At 20.4% G+C, this 19,215-nt stretch overlaps 1 protein-coding gene across 2 annotated transcripts in view; it reads right to left on the reverse strand.

Moving 5' to 3' along the window:
* LOC117182308 (microtubule-associated protein futsch) overlaps positions 1-19,215 on the reverse strand; it is a 58,852-nt gene that overhangs the window by 30,992 nt on the left and 8,645 nt on the right. For both annotated transcript variants that reach the window (XM_033375457.1, XM_033375456.1), the window contains exon 3: positions 12,199-12,395. In XM_033375457.1, the coding sequence (XP_033231348.1) occupies positions 12,199-12,395 (197 nt within the window). The remainder of the gene's footprint in view (positions 1-12,198; positions 12,396-19,215) is intronic.

The following is a 19,215-nucleotide window of genomic DNA, read 5'->3' on the forward strand; positions in this document are numbered from 1 at the left end:
GTTTTCTACTTTTTTATTAAGATGACATTATAATATGCGTATATCAATAAAATTCAAATAAAGACTGATCGCATGATAGATAGCTCCCACAGTGCCCCCCACGTTGTACGGCACCAAACGCCCAAGCCACCTTAAGATCGGTTTTAAGGTCTCCATCGCACCGACGCTGTCGCTCGTAACGCCTCTAGCGGAAATATGCGAAACCGAGAACAGATTCAAAATTCTCTGATTTTTCTTTGACTAATTTTTCATTTCAAATCATTAATATTCAAATACCAGCATTTTAATCTTGTGACACTTTTAACCCTTAAAGGGCACACTGGGTGTAAATAACCCAGCGACTTATTTGCGTTTTAACAAAACGTACCAAATTGAAGAAAATGGAATTAAAATGGAATTAGGTTAAAAAATTTTTTTACACTAAGAATTTTTTTTAACTACTTTAAATTTCAAAAACTATTATGAAACTTTTTTCTCCTTAAACTAGATAGATTAAACATCATTCAATGATTTTCTTGTAAAAAACTATCCAATAACGTCGGCACAACACACGCTTCAATACCATTGGGTGTTTAATACCCAGTGTGCTCTGTATATAATTTTACGGAAGTATTTCTTTTAAAGGTTAACATAGAATATTTTATAAACCGAATAAAACAGTATTTCATATACTAATTTCAAATTTTCAAATTTACTCATTTATTTCAAAGAAAAAAATATCTTTTCTATCATAAAAGATTAAATTTTTAACATAATACTTGAATATTCAACCTAAAAAGGCAAATTCCCAACGAGAAAGTGTCATATTTGATATTTTAATAAAAAAGAATGAAATTTATACAACAGAAAAAAAGAATTTTAAAACGAAAAAGACGCATATCCAACAAATAAAGATTTTTCAATAAAAAAATAACTAAAAGTTTATCTAAATCATTTAACCTTCAAGCTGAAAGGCAAATTTTCCTTACAAAAATTGAATTTTCTAACGAAAAATATAACTTTTTAGCAAAAAACTAATTTTTCACGAAATCAATACACTTTTACCCAACAGAAATGAAATTTCAAATTACAAAATTACTTTTTTTTACCAAAATAGGCAAATTTTTAATTATATAGTGTCAATCATAAAAAAATATAAAAGTTACATTTGCTGTTGAAAAATTAATTTTAAACAAACAAACAAAATATTTTCTACTAAATAGTTAAATTTTTAATCAGACATAAGCCTTCGATTAAAAAAATAAATTTTAAACGATTAATTGTCAATAAAATAATTAAAATTTCAACCAAAGAGATGAATTTTCAATTTAAAATATCAATCTTTACCGAAAAAAGTGAATTCTTCAAAGAGTGATTCCACCAAATCTTAAAAAAAAAAATTTGATTACTCAAGCAAAGAAAAATTATTTTTAACTAAAAAAGTTGCATTTTAATTAAAAAAAAATGAAATTTCATCTATAATTGAATTTTCAACCCAAAAAGGATGACTTTTGAACACATTTTTTTGGATTCTCTACCAAACAGTTGCATTTGCATTAAAAAATATTAAATTTCTCTTGAAGCAGAAGAATTTTTAACTACAAAAAAAGTTGAGTTTTCATCCAAAAAACATTCCAGTTGAGTTTTCAAGATTTTTAACGAAACATTTGCATTTTTATCCGAGAAAAATAAGATTTCTCTTACAGGGTGGCCGTTTTAATCGAAGAAAAAAATGCCCAGTCATTTCCTGGTTTTTTCCAGGTTTGCAAACATTTTTCACGGTTGCCAAAATTAAACAATTCGAACCCTAAGGCTAAACATTTTTCCATTTACAATAATAAAAAATAAACTACAAATCAAAGAACAAAAAATATAACTCTTGAATTTTAAAATTTTGAAATTAAAGTTTAAAAGTTTCTTCATTCAAAATTTTTGTATTGAACTGCTCAATAATTTACACGTAAAAAATGGAAAATACTCAAACTTTTCAAATGAAATTTTTTCAATGAAATATAGATAAACTGCAAAATATAGAACAATTAATTTCTAAAAATTAAGGAGTTCAAAGATTCACATTTAATTTTAAATATATAAATCCACGCTACAATTTTTAGTAAATCCTGCAAATTTTTAAAAATTTGCCTAAAATCTTCACAAAATTAAAAAAAAATTTTTTTAATCTGTTAAAATCTTTTTAAATATTCTTTTAAAATAATATTCCAAAATAAAAAACTATTTTCAATTTATCTAGGAATCTTACGAAATTTTTTTTATTTTTTTGAAGCCTTTCACAATTCTTAAAAAGTTTCTAATTTTTTTTTTTTTTTTTTGATCTGCATAAATCTAAATTTTTTAAAACATGGTTGTGGCTATTTGCACCGAAATTTTTGTACTTACAAATTAAACATTCTTTAAAAAAGATCAACCAAAATTGTAACTTTCAAAATGTCAAAGCTCTTTGAAATTTTTACGATTCAAATCTTTTTATGTCAAAAAATTCAGTTTAAGATTGTTTACTTTTAAATATATGGTTTCAATTCCTTCGTATTAAAAAAAAAAAAAAACATTAAAATATAGCTGAATATTACAAAATTATTATTTTTCTTAATTAAAAAAATTGATTCTGAACGGCTTAAAAATCGAATACTTTAGACTGGAACAATATTTTAAATTTAATAAAATCCTTTAATTAGGAATATATTATTATGAAGTAATTTTTAAGTTAAAAATATTTTATAAAGTTTTAATAGGATGTTATCATTTTTTTAATGACTAAGACTTTCGGATTGAAATTTTTAACGTTGAAATCTGGACATTCTGAATTCTGAACGGTTTTAGAATTGTTTTGACAAATCAATTATTGTTCCTTTTTAAATCTAATTTACTTATATTTATAGATTTGATAAAATAAAAAAGTTTTTTAATAAAAAATTTTGTACTCCAAACCCTTTTAATTTTTAATTACTTAAGTTTTTAAGTCTGCATTTTAAAATTCTTTAAGTTAAAAATAAACATCTAAAATGGACAATCTTTTAAAGCAGAAGATTTTCATATTATGCAATGTAAACTGAATGATGTCATAATTGTAAAAGATAACAATTCAAATAATTACTTTTAAAAAATTTTGAAATCGAACTTGGGACCGATTTTTCTTCTGAAAATTTGTAAAATTTCCGGTAAAAAATAAATTCACTGTCATTTCCCGGTTTCCAGATGCAAATTAATCAATTTGCATTTTTATCCAAATGAGATGTAATTTCTACTAAAAAAAAAGGTTGAATTTTCAACCGAAAATTTGAATTTTTATTACACAAAGATGAAATTTTTTCTAAAACAGATGAATAAAATAAAAAACCTTAAAAAATAGTTAAATTTGTAGCCAAAAAAGATTCCAGTTCACTTTCCAATCCAAAATAACAATTGTAAACAATAAGTTAATCTTCTGCTAAATAGTAGAATTTTTAATAAAAAAGTATGACTTTTTAACAAGGTTGATAAATTGCCAACCAAACTGTTGAATTTTTGTCAAAAAAAAAAAAAAAAAAAATGAAAAATCTACTAAAACAGGTGAATTTTTAAATCAAAAAGATAAATTTTTAAAAAAAGAGTTGAATTTTTTCTTCCAAGAAATATGCAATAATTATACTGAAAAATATGAATTTTTAAATCAAAAAAATTTCAGAATAAATAGTTTTCATACAAAGACTTCAGTTGACTTATCAGCAACAAAAAGAATGATTTTAGTTAAAAAGGAATTTTCAAACAAGAAGATTAGTTTTCCACAAAAAAAAAATACGAAATTTCAACCAAATCGATGAATTTCCAACAAGAAAACATCAATTTCTAACAAATCATTGAATAGTTAAATTTTTAGTTTAAAAAAATTAATTTAAAACTAGAGATGAATTTTGAACTAAAATGATATATTCTTAAGATAAATTAGTTAAATTTCAAGTTGAAAAACTTAATTTTCAACCAAAAAGATGAAATTTCAACTAAAATTATGAATATTTAACTACAATAGTTGAATTTTCAACCAAAAAAATTAATTTTGAAAAAAACTTTAACTTTAAACCAAGTCGCTGAATTTTAAAGCAAAATGATGAATTTTCAAACAAATAGTTGAATTTTTAACTGAAAAAAGATCAGTTATCAACAAAAAAGGGAAGTTAAATTTTCAGCAAAAAAAAATCAATTTTCAACCCTAAAAAATGAACTTTTAAAAAAACCTACTTTTTAAAAAGTTCATATAGATAATATGAATTCTCTATAAAAAAAGTACTAGTTCAAATTTCAAGCAAAAAATAATTTTATTTTAAATAAAAAAAAAACAGTTAAATTTAAAAAAAGGAAGAATTTTCAAGAAAAAATTAAGAAATTGAATTTTCATTGAAAAAAATTAATTTTCAACAACAAAATTTAAACAAAATAGTAAAGTCCAGTAATATAAAGCTACTTTTACAAATAAAAAAAAGTAGATTAATTTTCTTGTGAAAATAAAAAAATGAATTTTAAACCAAATAGTTGAATTTTCAACCAAAAAAGATACATTTTTAATCAAATATTAAAAAGATAAATTTTTAGTTAAAAAAAATTAATTTTTAACCAAAGAGCTGAATTATCAACTAAAATGATGAATTTTCAAACAGATAGTTGAATTTTTAACTGAAAAAAGATAAGTTATCAACAGAAAACGGAAGTAAAATTTTCAGCAAAAAAAATCAATTTTCAATCCTAAAAAATGAACTTTTAAAAAATAGGTTAATTTTCAATTCAAATAATAAATATTCAAAAAATAAATTAATTTAAAAAAGGAGTTTAATTTTTCACAAAGAATATAGTTGAATTTTCATCCAAACAATATGAATTCTTTATAAAACATGTACTAGATCAAATTTCAAGCAAAAAATAATTTTATTTTAAGTAAAAAAATAGTTAAATTTAAGAAAAAAAGAACGAATTTTTCAGAAAAATTTAAGAAATTGAAATATCATTTAAAAAATTAATTTTCAACAAGATAATTTAAACAAAATAGTTAAATCGAGTAATATAAAGCTACTTTTACAAATAAAAAAAAGTAAATCAAGTTTCTGTCGAAATAAAAAAAATGAATTTTAAACCGAAAAAGATAAATTTTTAATCAAATATTAAAAAGATAAATTTTTAGTTAAAAAAAAATTAATTTTTAACCAAAGAGATGAATTATCAACTAAATTGATGAATTTTTAAACAAATAGTTGAATTTTTAACTGAAAAAAGATAAGTTATCAACAAAAAACGGAAGTTAAATTTTCAACAACAAAAAATCATTTTTCAATCCTAAAAAATGAACTTTTAAAAAATAATTTTTCAATCCTAAAAAATGAACTTTTAAAAAATAGGTTAATTTTCAATTAAAATAATAAATATTCAAAAAATAGGTTAATTTTCAATTAAAATATAATAATAAATATTCAAAAAATCAATTAATTTAAAAAAAGGAGTTTAATTTTTTACAAAGAATATAGTTGAATTTTCATTTAAACAATATGAATTCTTTATAAAAAATGTACTAGTTCCAATTTCAAGCAAAAAATATTTTTTTAAAGTAAAAAAACAGTTAAATTTAAGAAAAAAAAAGACAAACTTTCAAGAAAAATTTAAGAAATTGAATTTTCAGTTAAAGAAATTAATTTTCAACAACAAAATTTAAACAAAATAGTTAAATCCAGTAATATAAAGCTACTTCTACAAAAATAAAAAAAAAAGTAGATTAAGCCTCCCTCAAATAAAAAAATGAATTTTAAATCAAAAAAGATAAATTTTTAGTTAAAAAAATTAATTTTTAACCAAAGAGATGAATTATCAACTAAATTGATGAATTTTTAAACAAATAGTTGAATTTTTAGCTGAAAAAAGATAAGTTATCAACAAAAAACGGAAGTTAAATTTTCAGCAACAAAAAATTAATTTTCAATCCTAAAAAATGAACTTTTCAAAAATAGGTTAATTTTCAATTAAAATAATAAATATTCAAAAAATAAATTAATTTAAAAAAAAGGAGTTTAATTTTTCACAAAGAATATAGTTGAATTTTCATCTAAACAATATGAATTCTTTATAAAAAATGTACTAGATCAAATTTCAAGCAAAAAATAATTTTATTTTAAGTAAAAAAAAACAGTTAAATTTAAGAAAAAAAGGACGAATTTTTCAGACAAAATTAAGAAATTTAAATTTCAATAAAAAAATTTATTTTCAACAAGATAATTTAAACAAAATAGTTAAATCCAGTAATATAAAGCTACTTCTACAAAAATTAAAAAAAAAGTAAATCAAGTTTCTGTCGAAATAAAAAAAAATGAATTTTAAACTAAATAGTTGAATTTTCAACCGAAAAAGATAAATTTTTAATCAAATATTAAAAAGATAAATTTTTAGTTAAAAAAATTTATTTTTAACCAAAGAGATGAATTATCAACTAAATTGATGAATTTTCAAACAAATAGTTGAATTTTTAACTGAAAAAAGATAAGTTATCAACAAAAAACGGAAGTTAAATTTTCAGCAAAAAAAAAATCAATTTTCAATCCTAAAAAATGAACTTTTAAAAAATAGGTTAATTTTCAATTAAAATAATAAATATTCAAAAAATAAATTAATTTAAAAAAAAAGGAGTTTACTTTTTCACAAAGAATATAGTTGAATTTTCATCTAAACGACTTATTTATATATTATTAAGTTTTTTATAACAAATACTCTTTTTTCTTTTTTAACAGTGGAATTACTTTATTATAAATTCATTTTTTGGGTTAAAGAATTATAATTTTAATTTAAAATTCAATTCCTTCATTAAAAATTCATTGTTTTAACTGAAAAATCAACTTTTCCATTTTCGGTTGAACATGGACCTTTTTTGTTCAAAAAATACATTTTTCTAAAAAGAAATTAAATATTTTTTAAATTAAAATTTTAACTACTTGGTTGAAAATTGAACTACTTCGTTTAAATTAAATTTTGGACTGAAGATTCATAATTTTATTTAAAAATTAACCTCTTTGGTTAAATTTTTTTATTTTTATTAGTTTTTTTTCGAATTGAGAGTTAATTTTTCGAACTGAAATTTTAAATACTTCATTTTTGATTGAATACTTATTTTTTTTAATTGAAAATTTCTTGCTCCATATCTAAATTATAATTATTTGTTAAAAAAAAAAAAACAATTTTTTCGAAAGCTACAAGTTCCAAGTCGAAATTGTAATTTTTTTTTGGAAAATTACCTTTTTCAAGCCAGAATTATCTGGAAATTTTTTTTCTTCCAAGTCAAAATTATAATTTTCGCTCTCGAAAAGTTGATATAAAAAAAAACTTCAGCAAAGTAATTATATTTCCATCCAAGGAAGTGAACTTTCAACATAATATTTAAATTTTCAAGAAAATAGTTGAATTTTTAAACTAAAAAAGACGAACTTTCTGTCAAAAAGTAAATATTTTCAACCAGATAATTGCATTTTTAAGCAAAAAGAAAAAATTTCTGACCAAGAAAATTAATTTTCGACCCAAAAATACGATTTACAAAAAAAAACCCTAAATTTTCAGCTGAAAATATTTAATTTTAATTTTATTTTTAAAAAACAACGAACTTTCAACAATATAGTTAAATTTTCAACCGAAGAGATAAACATTCAAGCAAAAAAATTTAATTTTTAACAAAATAATTCAACTTTAAACCAGAGATAAATTTTCAATTAAAATTCTAAAACTTCAATAAGAAAAAAATTTTGTAACAAAATACTACTACCTTAAACTAAGTAGTTTAATTTAGAGCAAAAAAGAATTTAATTTTGAATTTAACAAAAAAAAAACAGTTTAATTCAACCAAAAATGACGAATGAAACAAAAAAGTTGAATTTTCAATCCAAAAAGATTAATTTTTACAAAAAAAAGATGCAATTTCTAATAAAATAAATGAATTTTCCAACAAAAAAAAAAAAAAAACAGAATTTCATAAAAATAGTAGAATTTTCAACAAAACTTTTGAATTTTTAGCGAAAAACGATGACTGTATAATATAATTGTTGAATTTTGAACCTTTAAGTTCATCTTTAAATTATGAATTCGATTTTAGAAAATGTTTTTCGCTTTCCTGAAAAATTTTGGTTTCTTTTTTTACCTAATTCTGAAAATTTTTGATATAGTGAGTATCTTAGATTAAAAATAATAAGTTAAATGTTTAAAAATAGGTGTTTTCGCCAAATTCGGGCTTATATGTAAAAAAAATCCAATTTACTAACTTAATATTTTAAAAGTACTAAAATTGCATAAAAATTTATTTAAAATGTTATTATTTAGTCTACAAATCATCAAAATTGCCGTTTATTTATCTAGATAATAATAAATTCATAAAAACAATCAGGAAATCTGATTATTTTTTATTAAAAATTCATTCCTTCCAGTTGAAAAGTATAGAATTAAATTTTTGGTTAAGAATTAATTGTTCTTAGTTTAAAATTGAAGGATTTTTTTTTGAAAATCCAACCCCTGCTTCGTTGAAAATTCATTTCTTTAATTGAAAAATCAAAAACCTGTTTGAAATTTTTGTTTATTTCTTTACTAACATTTTTTTTCTTGGAAAAAATCTAACTATTTTGTTGATCATTCATCTTTTTGGTTTAAAAATTCCTCCTTTTTTTATCTGATTCAACTGTTTTTGATTTAAAATAAAAAATTTTCCTTGGTTAATTATATTAACCATAAGATTTTTTTATTAAAAACTTTTTCAATTTTTTCAAACAAAAATTATAAAAAAAAAAATAATTACAGAGAAATTATTATACACCTATATTGAATTTCCTATAATATTTTTTTAAAGGCCTTTTCCACTTTTTGAAAATTTTCAAAACATTATTATTTTTCGGCTCCGTAAGTGTTTAAAATTTTCTTTCTCAATCAATTTTTACCCGAAATTTATTCTCCCAGCTGTTACAATTATTAATAAAAAAAAAAAAAAATAGTTAAGTTAATCAAAAGTTATAATTATATCGAGGTATGTAATAGAAATATTTTGTTGGACACAGCGTACTATAATTCAGCGAAAGAATTAATTTTTTGAATCTCATATTACGCGAGGTTCAAAAACAATTTTTCACATCAGCTAAATACATTCATAATTTTCAAATTTGTGCTGATATGTTCTTTATCAGGCATTATTTTTAACCGATGAAAATATTTCGACTCTTGACAGTGCTTTAATAGTGTCATTAAACTCGAAACTTTAAGAATGAAAAATTTCCAAACACTGAATGAAATTCCAAGTAATTTTCCATTGAATGAAATTCCCGACCGGGGGAAAAAAAAAATACCAAACAATTCCAGATATCCAAACTTTTTTTTCACGTATAATTTTTAAATATTTCGCAAATTTATTATAAATAATGGTTTTTTTCAGTTTCTGGAAATTTAATTAAGAAAAAATCAACCAAGTAGTTTTATTTTAAACTAAAAACATAAATTTTCAACTAAAATGATAAATATTTAACTGGAATATTTGAATTTTTAAATAAAATTAATTTTCAAGGAAAGAAAAAATAATTTTCTATCGAAAAACACAATTTTTCAACAAAACAGATGAATTTTTAACAACAAAATTTTAACAAAGTAGTTGAATTTTCCAATAATAAAATTGATTTATTTATTATATAATTTAATATTTAATAATACATCATTTATGTATTTAATTAATTTAATTGAAAATAATAAATCCAAACGATGAACCATCAACTGGAATAATTATTTAAAAAAAAATAAAAATGATAAATTTTCAACCTAAAATTTCAATTTAAAAAAAAATGAATTTCCAACCAAAAATATGAATTTGCTTCTACCAAAAAAGACCATTTTTTAACTAAAAAAAGGTAATTTTTAAACAAAACCTTGAATAGTTAAATTTTTACTAAAAAAAAAGTAATTCTCAACCAAAGAGATGAGTCCTTAACTAATACAATGAATCTTCAACTGAAATTGTTGAATTTTCAATCAATAAAATGAATAAATTATTAACCAAAAAGATTAATTTCTACGAGAAAAAGTCAAATTTTCAAAAAAAAATGCATGAATCTTCAACTGAGAAAGATAAATTGTCCTGAAAAAAATTGAATAATTAAATTTCAAGTTTAAAAAATTCATGTTCAAAAAAGAAAATTAATTTCTACAAAAAAAAATATGATTTTCAACAAAATTGATCAATTTTCAACAAAATGATTGATTTTTCGACTTTGAAAGAAAAATTTCCAACCGAAAACACTAATTTTTTACCTGAAAAGACGATTTTTCAAAAAAATTCAAGAATTCTAAAAAAAAAGTTGACTTTCAAACTAAAGAAATTCAATTTTTAGCCAAACGTTTAGAATAACAAATATCAATTTTCAACCAAAAATCGAATCGTTAAATTTTCATAATAAAAAAATATATATATATAAAAAAAACAAAAATAAATTTACATAAAAAATAGTTACATTTTCAAACAAAGTGACGAATTTTCAAACAAAATGAATTTCTAAAATGACTTTCAACCAAATAGATTACTCTTTTTTTTTTATTACCAAAAAAGGGAATTTTTCTACAAAACGCAAAAATTCTCAACTAAATTTTTTTAATTTTTAATTAAAATATATCAATTTTTAACCAAACTGATGAATTTCTCCACCAAAGATTGAATATTTAATTTGCAATCGAAAAAAAAAAAATTAATTCTCAAACAAAGGGATGAATTTTTGTTTAAAATGATGAAATCTTCAATTGAAATGGTTGAATTTTTAGTTTTAAAAAATTAATTTCCAAACGGAAAAAGAAATTTTCAACAAAATAGTTCAAGTTTCGACTGAAACCATTAAATTTTCAGTACAAAAAAAGTCCAATTTTCAACCATTTTGAAATAAAAACGATCAATTTTCAACCAAAATTACAATAGTTAAATTTCAATTTGAAAAATTATTTTTAAAAAATGATCTCAACAAAACAGTTAATTAAAATATAAATATAAATCTACGTTTAAAAAATAAAAATTTTTATGCCATATTATACTGTAATTAAAAAAAAAATGAAGCACGCTTTCAAAAAAATTCCTCGACTTTAAACAAAATTGAATATTTCCCGATTTTTTTTTTAAGTTCTCAAACATTTTTTAAGATCAATGAAATTTCAAAAATCGAACTCTGAACCCATTTTTTTAAAAACTTTCATGAATTGTAGAATTTAAAAATTTAGTTCCAAAAATATAAATAGCAAATAGAAAAAATTATACTATTTTAAGCTAGAAACATTAAAAATTAACGAATAACATTTTTTGACAAACACTGCTTAAATTAAAAATTTAATTATTTTCATTTCAAACAGTTTAAAAATCCATAAAACGCTTCAAAATTTTTTATAAAAAACTTGAAACATCTACATGTTGTTTTACACTTTTCCAAATTAAAAATGATTCAAAAATTTGTTCAGAACTTCCAAAAATCTGTTTAAATTATTCAAATTTTTCTCAAATTTGTCCTAAATATTTTTTTAATCCTGTCAAATTAAGAAAATTTCCTAAAAATCTTCCACATTAATTTTTGATAATTTAAAAAATATTTCTATATCTTTAAAAATATTCTCTTAAATTTAATCACTTTTAAAGTAAAAAATCATTTTCAATTTGCCAAGTAAATTAATTTTTTTCTACGAATAATAGGTGTTCAATTTATACATAAAAATACAACAATTTGATTTACAAATTAATTATTTTTTTTTTTTTCAAGAGGAATAAAAATTGTAACTTTCAAAATTTAGGGTTTTTTAGTTTTAAATATTTATTTTATAATTACTTATTTTGAATAAAGAGTCAGAATTAAAATATTTCAAATTCAATGTTTTCTATCCAAAATTTTCTATTTCAAACGCTTCCAATTCCTACTTGTTAAAATCCTTAAAACTGCATTTTAAAAATCTTCAAATTGAAACGTACGCTTAAAAATTAAAGGTCCAAAATAGAATATTTAAACTAATTATTGAAAAAAAAAAGTTAAAGTCGAACTCGCAAAAAATCTCGGTCAAAAAATAAAACAACTATTATTTCCCGGTCTAATAAAATTCCCGGTTTCACGGCAGACACCCTGGAAATTCATAATTTTTCACGAAAAGTATATTTTACGAGACGTTTATTATTATTTTTATTAAAAAAAAAAAAAAAAAATTTTAACTTACTTGGCAACAAGTTCCCAGTTTTCCTCGTCCAAGTCCTCGCGATAAACTCGAATGTTGCATTCCTCGTCGAGTTGACACCAGTAAGACAATCCAATATTGTCTCTTCCTAGAGGTTCCAGTCTCAACTCGCTAGCTGCCTGTTTATTCACTTCGTTCTTGAATCTCTGATTAAAGTCAAACTGTGCCTCGAGCAGAACCTGAAATCGGGCAAAATATTGCCAATAAAATTTTAAAATTAAAACTAAAGACAAAAATGTTGAATTTTAAACTTTGGAAATTTAAAATTTAAAAGTTTTTTTTATTAAAACATTTTTTATTCAAATGCTCAATTATTTACACGTGAAAAACGGAAGATTGGACAATTATTATCTAATAATTATTCAATTGAACAATTATAATTTCAACTTTTATAAATTAAGAAGTTCAAAGAATCAGAAAAAAAATGTAATCAAAGTTATCATTTTCAATGCTCTAAAAATAAAGAATCAATGAATTAAAAAATGTTTAATTCTATTTTTTTTAAAAAAGAACACTTCCTAAGTTATAATTGAAATTATTTTCATTTTAAATAGTTTAAAACCCCTGTTAGAAAGATTAAAAATGTTATCTCAAAATCTTGAGAAATCTAGAAGTTGTTTTCAATTTATCAGATTAAAAATTGTTTTTTTAACTTCTAAATATCGTTTGAAATGAATCGAATTTTCCTACAATTATTAAAAAATCCTGCAAAATAAAGAAAAAATCTTCCAGATTATTTTTTAATAAATTTAGAAATCTTTTTCACGAAATACATGAATTTTTTCAACCAATAATAATCAATCTTTTCAACGAAATATTCGAATTTTCATCTAAAAAAGAACAATTTTCCCTCAAACAACAGTTGAATTTTCAATCAATAGTTTCATTTGCAGTTAAAAAAAATCAAATTTTTAACCAAATTGATAAATTTTTAACTAAAATGATGAAGCTGAAAAACAGCAATTTTAAACCGAAAATGGAATTGATAAAATTTTAATTTCAAAAAATTAATTACCCACAAAAAAAACAACGAATATCGATGAATTTTTAACTAAAAAAGACAAATTTTCAGTCGCAAGGTTTAATTTTCAACTAAAAAAAAAAAAAAAAAAAAAAATTCAACAAAAAATAGAATAATTACCTTTCATTTAAGAAAATTAATTTCAAACCAAAAAAAAGTAATGAAAAGAATATCACAGAATCCCATATGAAAATTCAACTATTTATTGTTGAGAGTTCAGTCTTTTTGATTGAAAAGTATCCTATTAAATTTTTCTTTAAGAGATTTTTTTTATTTGCAAATTATATTATTTAGTTCAAAATTGAATTATTTTGTCGAAAATTCAACAATTTTGTTGAATGCCAATAAAATTAAAAAATTAAAACTCTAAAGATAAAAATGTTTTCATTGGAATGAATAAAAAATAAACGACAAGTTACACTCAAACTAGAACTCTTAAATTTTAAACTTTTGAAATTGAAATTTAAAAGTTTTTAAATTAAACAATTATAAATGAAATGCAGAAAAACTGCAAAATTTAGAATTTTTAACGTTTCTAAATCAAGGGATTTCAAAATTAGAGATAGAAAAATTAACTTTGTTTCTAAAAGTTATAATTTAAATGATTTTCATTTTAAATAGTTTAAAAATCCTTTAACAGCTTTACATTTTTATTTCAAAATCTTGAGAAATCCAGAAGTTGTTTTAAATTTATTTAAATTAAAAATTACTTTTGAAATTTGTTTAGAACTTCTAAATATATTTCGAAATGATTCGAATTTTTCCTACAATTATTATAAAATCCTGCAAATTAAAAAAAAATCTTAAAATCTTCCAGATTCTTTTTTAACAATTTTAGAAATCTTTTAAAATCTTTTTGAATATTCTCTTAAAATAACTATCCACAATCAAAAATTATTTTCAATTTTCCTAGGAATCGTACGAAAATTTTTTATTCTTTTTGGAGCCTTTCCTTTTTTTTAAATCTGCATTTTTTTATTTAAAATTAGACTATTTTCACATAAAATCAGTTACAAATAGTCGAATTTTCTCGGTAAACATTTCATTTAAATTATTTGAAATATTTTCAAATTTAAAATTAATAATAAATCTTTCCAAAACTGCTAAATACCACTTAAAATTACTCAGTTTTTTTTTTCTACAAATGATAAGTGTTCAAATGTTATTTAAAGACCAAAATTCAACAATTTAATTTAGAAATTAAACATTTTTTAAAAAGATCAATAAAAATTTTAACTTTCAAAATTTAAAAGCTTTTCAAAATTGTAACGATTCAAGACTTTTTATGACAAACAATTCAATTTAAGATTGTTTACTTTTAAATAAATGGTTTTAATTCAATCGTCTTAAATGAACAGTAAAATATTGCTAAATATTAAATAATTATTCATTTTCTTAATTTAAAAATGTTGAAAAATTAAATATTTTAGACTAAAACAATATTTTATAACAGATACATTATTATATTATATTATTATTTTTTGGAATAATTTTGTTAAATAAATTATTATTCCCTTTTCACACTCAATTTACAGATTCAATTTAAAAATCATTTATTTATATTTAAAAGTGATAAAGTAAAAATGCTTTTTATCATAAATTTTCAATTTCAAACGCTTTTAATTTTTTAGATATTTAAGACTGAATTTTATAATTATTTAAATTAAAAATGAAAACTTAAAATGGAAAATTGGCCTAAATTATAGAAAAAAAATTCGTTGACAATCCCAGGGTTTTTTTTTCAGATATCTCAAGATTTTTCTTGATATAATTTTTCTTAATACAACAATAATATTATAAAATAACTTTAAATATATTACCACCACCGATTAATTAAATAATTCAATAATACTGAAACTATAATTAATCCTTTCTTCAATTTATCTCTAAAGTCCAGAAATTTGAATAATAATTTTTAAAAAAAATCTATTTTATCTTCTTATACTTCAAATTTAGAGCAAATTCATTTAATTTGTGAATTTTCTACGAATTATTTGATTTTTCAACTAAAAAAAAAATACAAAGTTGCAACTAAATAGTTGAATTTTGAACTAAAAAAGATCAATTTTCAAGAAAACTGATGAATTTTCAACTCAAAGGATAAATCTTCAACTGAAATAGTTGAATTTATTTAATTTTTACCAAAAAGATTTTTTAAAAACAAAAATTTTTAACTGAAAAAGATCAATTTTCAACATAAGTAAACAACAAATTTGACCTAAAAAATTAATTTTTAACTAAAATGATTAAATCTTTAACTGGAATATATTATATATATTAAAAGGGTGAAAACAAAAATAAAAACGACTATAATTCAACCAAACTGATAAATTTCGAAATAAAATGATGTATTTTTAACATGGAAAGTAGAATTTCTACAAAACAAGAAGATTCTTCAAAAAAAATACGTCTATTTTCAACTGAAAATTAAATAAATTGTAAACTAAAAATTGAATTGTTAAATTTTCATTTAAAAAAATTAAACTTTCATCCAAAAAGATGAATTTTTAACTAAAATTATGGAATACTCAATTGGAATAGTTACATTTTCGGGCTAACAAAAATGAAAAAAAAAACAATGTGGTGATTTTTCAAGTAAAAAAAAAAAACTCTTTCAATGGAATAGTCGAATTAATTGGAATAATTCAATTTTCAACAACAAATAATAATTTCCTGCTAAGAAGATGAAATCCGAACAAAAAAGATGAATTTTCAACTTGAAAAGATAATTATTAACTAAAAATTGAGAAGTTAAATTTTTAGTGAAAAAGAAATTAATTTTCAAATAAAAAAATAGCTTTAACCGGAATAGTTAAATTCTTAGCAAAAAAATTAATTTTAAGCCAAACAAAAAGAGAATTACAAAAAAGCTCAGTTTTCGACTAAAAGGATACATTTTTTAATAAAAATTATGAATTTTTAACCAAAAATAAAAAAGTTAAATTTTCAGTTAACAACATTATTTTCAAGCTGAAAATATAACAAAAGAATTTTCAAAAAAATAGCTCGTTTTTCAATCAGACATAAATTTACAATTAAAATAAAGAATCTTCAACTAAAAATAGTTGAATTTTAAATTAATATCAATTTTTAACCAAAAATGGAATCGATAATTTTTCATTTCAAAAAATTAATTACCCACGAACAAAATCAACCAATGTGATGAATTTTCAACTAAAAAAAAAAAATTTGATTAACTTTCAGTTAAGAAAATTAATTAAAAGAAAAAAAGTAATAAAAAGAATATCTATTAAATTTTTCTTTAAGAGTTTATTTTTTTATTTGCAAATTTTATTATTCAATTCAAAATTGTATCTTTTTGTTGGAAATCCAAATTTTTTTTAATAATTGTGAAAGACTTCAAATGAATAAAATTTTTTTTAAGTTTCTTAGAAAAATTGAAACTGATTTTTCACTTTGAAAAATTAGGAAAGATTTGAAGGATTTTTGTTTAATTTCCAGGATTTTCAGAAATTGTAGGAAAATTTCGATTAATTTAAAAATATATTTACAAGCTGTAAAAAAAATCTAAACACACTTCGTTTAAATCACTTGAAATAATTTCAAGTTTTTAATTAATTTTGAATCTTTTCAAAAATTCTAAATATCTCTTAAAATTACTTAAATTTTTTCTACAAATAATAAGCGTTCAATTATTATTTATAAGTCAAAATTTAACAATTTCACTTATAAATTAAACGATTTTTAAATAGAACAATTAAAATTGTAACGCTAAAAATTGAAAAGTTCTTCGAAAATTTAAAGATTCAAAGCTTTCTATGTAAAACAATTCAGATTTAAATTGTTTTTTTTTTTTAGATTAATGCAATCGTACATTTGCATTTTTAAATGGCTAAAAAAATTAATAGAAATAATATGTTAATCAATTTATTTATTAAATTTAATATAAAAAATAATATAAAGATAGACCTGAAACTTTGAATTAAAAATATATTATTGGTAAATCATAAACATAAAATTCCCGGTTTTCCGATTCAGCGACCACCCCTGTTTTTTAAAATATAATCTTCAATTTCAAAAATTTCTAAATTTTTTTAAACTTTGAAACTGCATTTTAAAATTCTTTAAATTAAAATATATGCTTAAAAATTAGAAAATTTAAACTGGAAAATTTTCAAGTGAAAGATTTTCTAATTAAACATTCTTTCAAGTTTTTATTTAATTTTGAATCTTTTCAAAATTTCTAAATATCTCTTAAAATTACTCAAATTTTTTCTACAAATAATAAGTGTCTTATAAATTAAACGATTTTTAAATAGAACAATTAAAATCGTAACGCTAAAAATTGAAAAGTTCTTCGAAAATTTAAAGATTCAAAGCTTTCTATGTAAAACAATTCAGTTTCTAATTGTTTTCTTTTAAATATTTGGTTTCAATTTACTCTTCTTAAATGAAGAGTAAAATATTGCTAAATATTCAATACTTATTCTTTTTCCAAAATAAAAAATTCCTAATTAAATAGGTTAAAATTGAATAATTTAGACTTAAACAATATTTTAAATTTAATAAAAACCTTTAATTATAAATATATTATTATGGATTTATTTTTAAATAGAAAATAGTAAAACGCAGGTTTACATTTTTTAATAACTAAAAAAAATTAATAGAAATAATATATTAATAAATTTATTTATTAAATTTAATATAAAAAATAATATGAAGGAAGACCTGAAACTTTGAATTAAAATATATTATTGATAAATCATGAAAATTTTTATTAAAAAATAAAATTACCGGAATAAATGGTATATTAATGTTAAATATAATTTATTTATTTACATTTACATTTGATAAAATAAAACTGTTTTTTATCAAAAATTTTCAACTTCAAATGCTTTTAATTTTCAATTCTTTAAATCTTCAAAATTGTACTTTAATTATTTAAAAAAACGGTAAAATCGACCTAGAGCAGATTTTTTTTCTGAAAATTTTCCCGATTTCCCAGTCCAGCGGCCACCCTGTTTTTTATAAAAAAATCTTCGATTTTAAAAAATTCTTATTTTTTAAGCCTTTAAAATTTAATTTTAAAATTATTTAAATTAAAAAATATGCCTTTGAAAATTAAAAATCTAAAATGGAAAATTTTTGAATTAAGCATTCTAAACTGAATGATATAATAACTGATAAAAATTATTTAAAAAACGGTTAAAATAAAAGATGGATAAAATTTGTATTCGAAAAATTTTGTAAAATTCCCGGTCAAAGAATAAATTCACTGTTATTTCCCGGTTTTCCAGTCCAGCGGCCATCCTGAACTATTCCAGTTAAAGATTCATCATTTTAGTTTAAAATTAATCTTTATTCTTTAAAAAGATATTTCAGTTAAGATTTATTTGATTAAAAAATTAATTTTCTTGTTGAAAAAAGGAATTTTATGGTTGAAAAAGGAATTTTTTTTAGTTGAAAATTCAACCATTTCGTTAAAATTTGTTTACCGTTGAAAATTCATCTATTTTGTTGAAAAAATCGTGTTTTTTTTCTTGAAAATTCATCTTGTTGGCTCAAAAATTAAATATTCCTGTTTAAGATTCATCATTTCAGTCAAAAACTAATCTTTTTTGTTGAAAAAAGGAACTTTATGGTTGAAAAAAGACTTTTTTTAAATTGAAAATTCAACCATTTCGTTAAAATGTGTTTGCCGTTGAAAATTCATCTATTTTGTTTAAAAAATCGTGTTTTTTTTCTTGAAAATTCATTTTGTTGGTTAAAAAATCAAGTATTCCTGTTTAAGATTCATAATTTCACTCAAAAATTAATCTTTTTTGTTTAAAACTTAAGTATTCCAGTTAAGATTCATCATTTGATTAAAAAATTAATATTTTTTGTTGAAAAAAGGAACTTTAAAGTTGAAAACGGACTTTTTTTTAAATTGAAAATTCAACCATTTCGTTAAAATTTGTTTGCCGTTGAAAATTCATCTATTTTGTTTAAAAAATCGTGTTTTTTTTCTTGAAAAT

This window comes from Belonocnema kinseyi, chromosome 10 (genome assembly GCF_010883055.1).
Source record: "Belonocnema kinseyi isolate 2016_QV_RU_SX_M_011 chromosome 10, B_treatae_v1, whole genome shotgun sequence".
Taxonomy (NCBI): Eukaryota; Metazoa; Arthropoda; class Insecta; order Hymenoptera; family Cynipidae; genus Belonocnema; species Belonocnema kinseyi.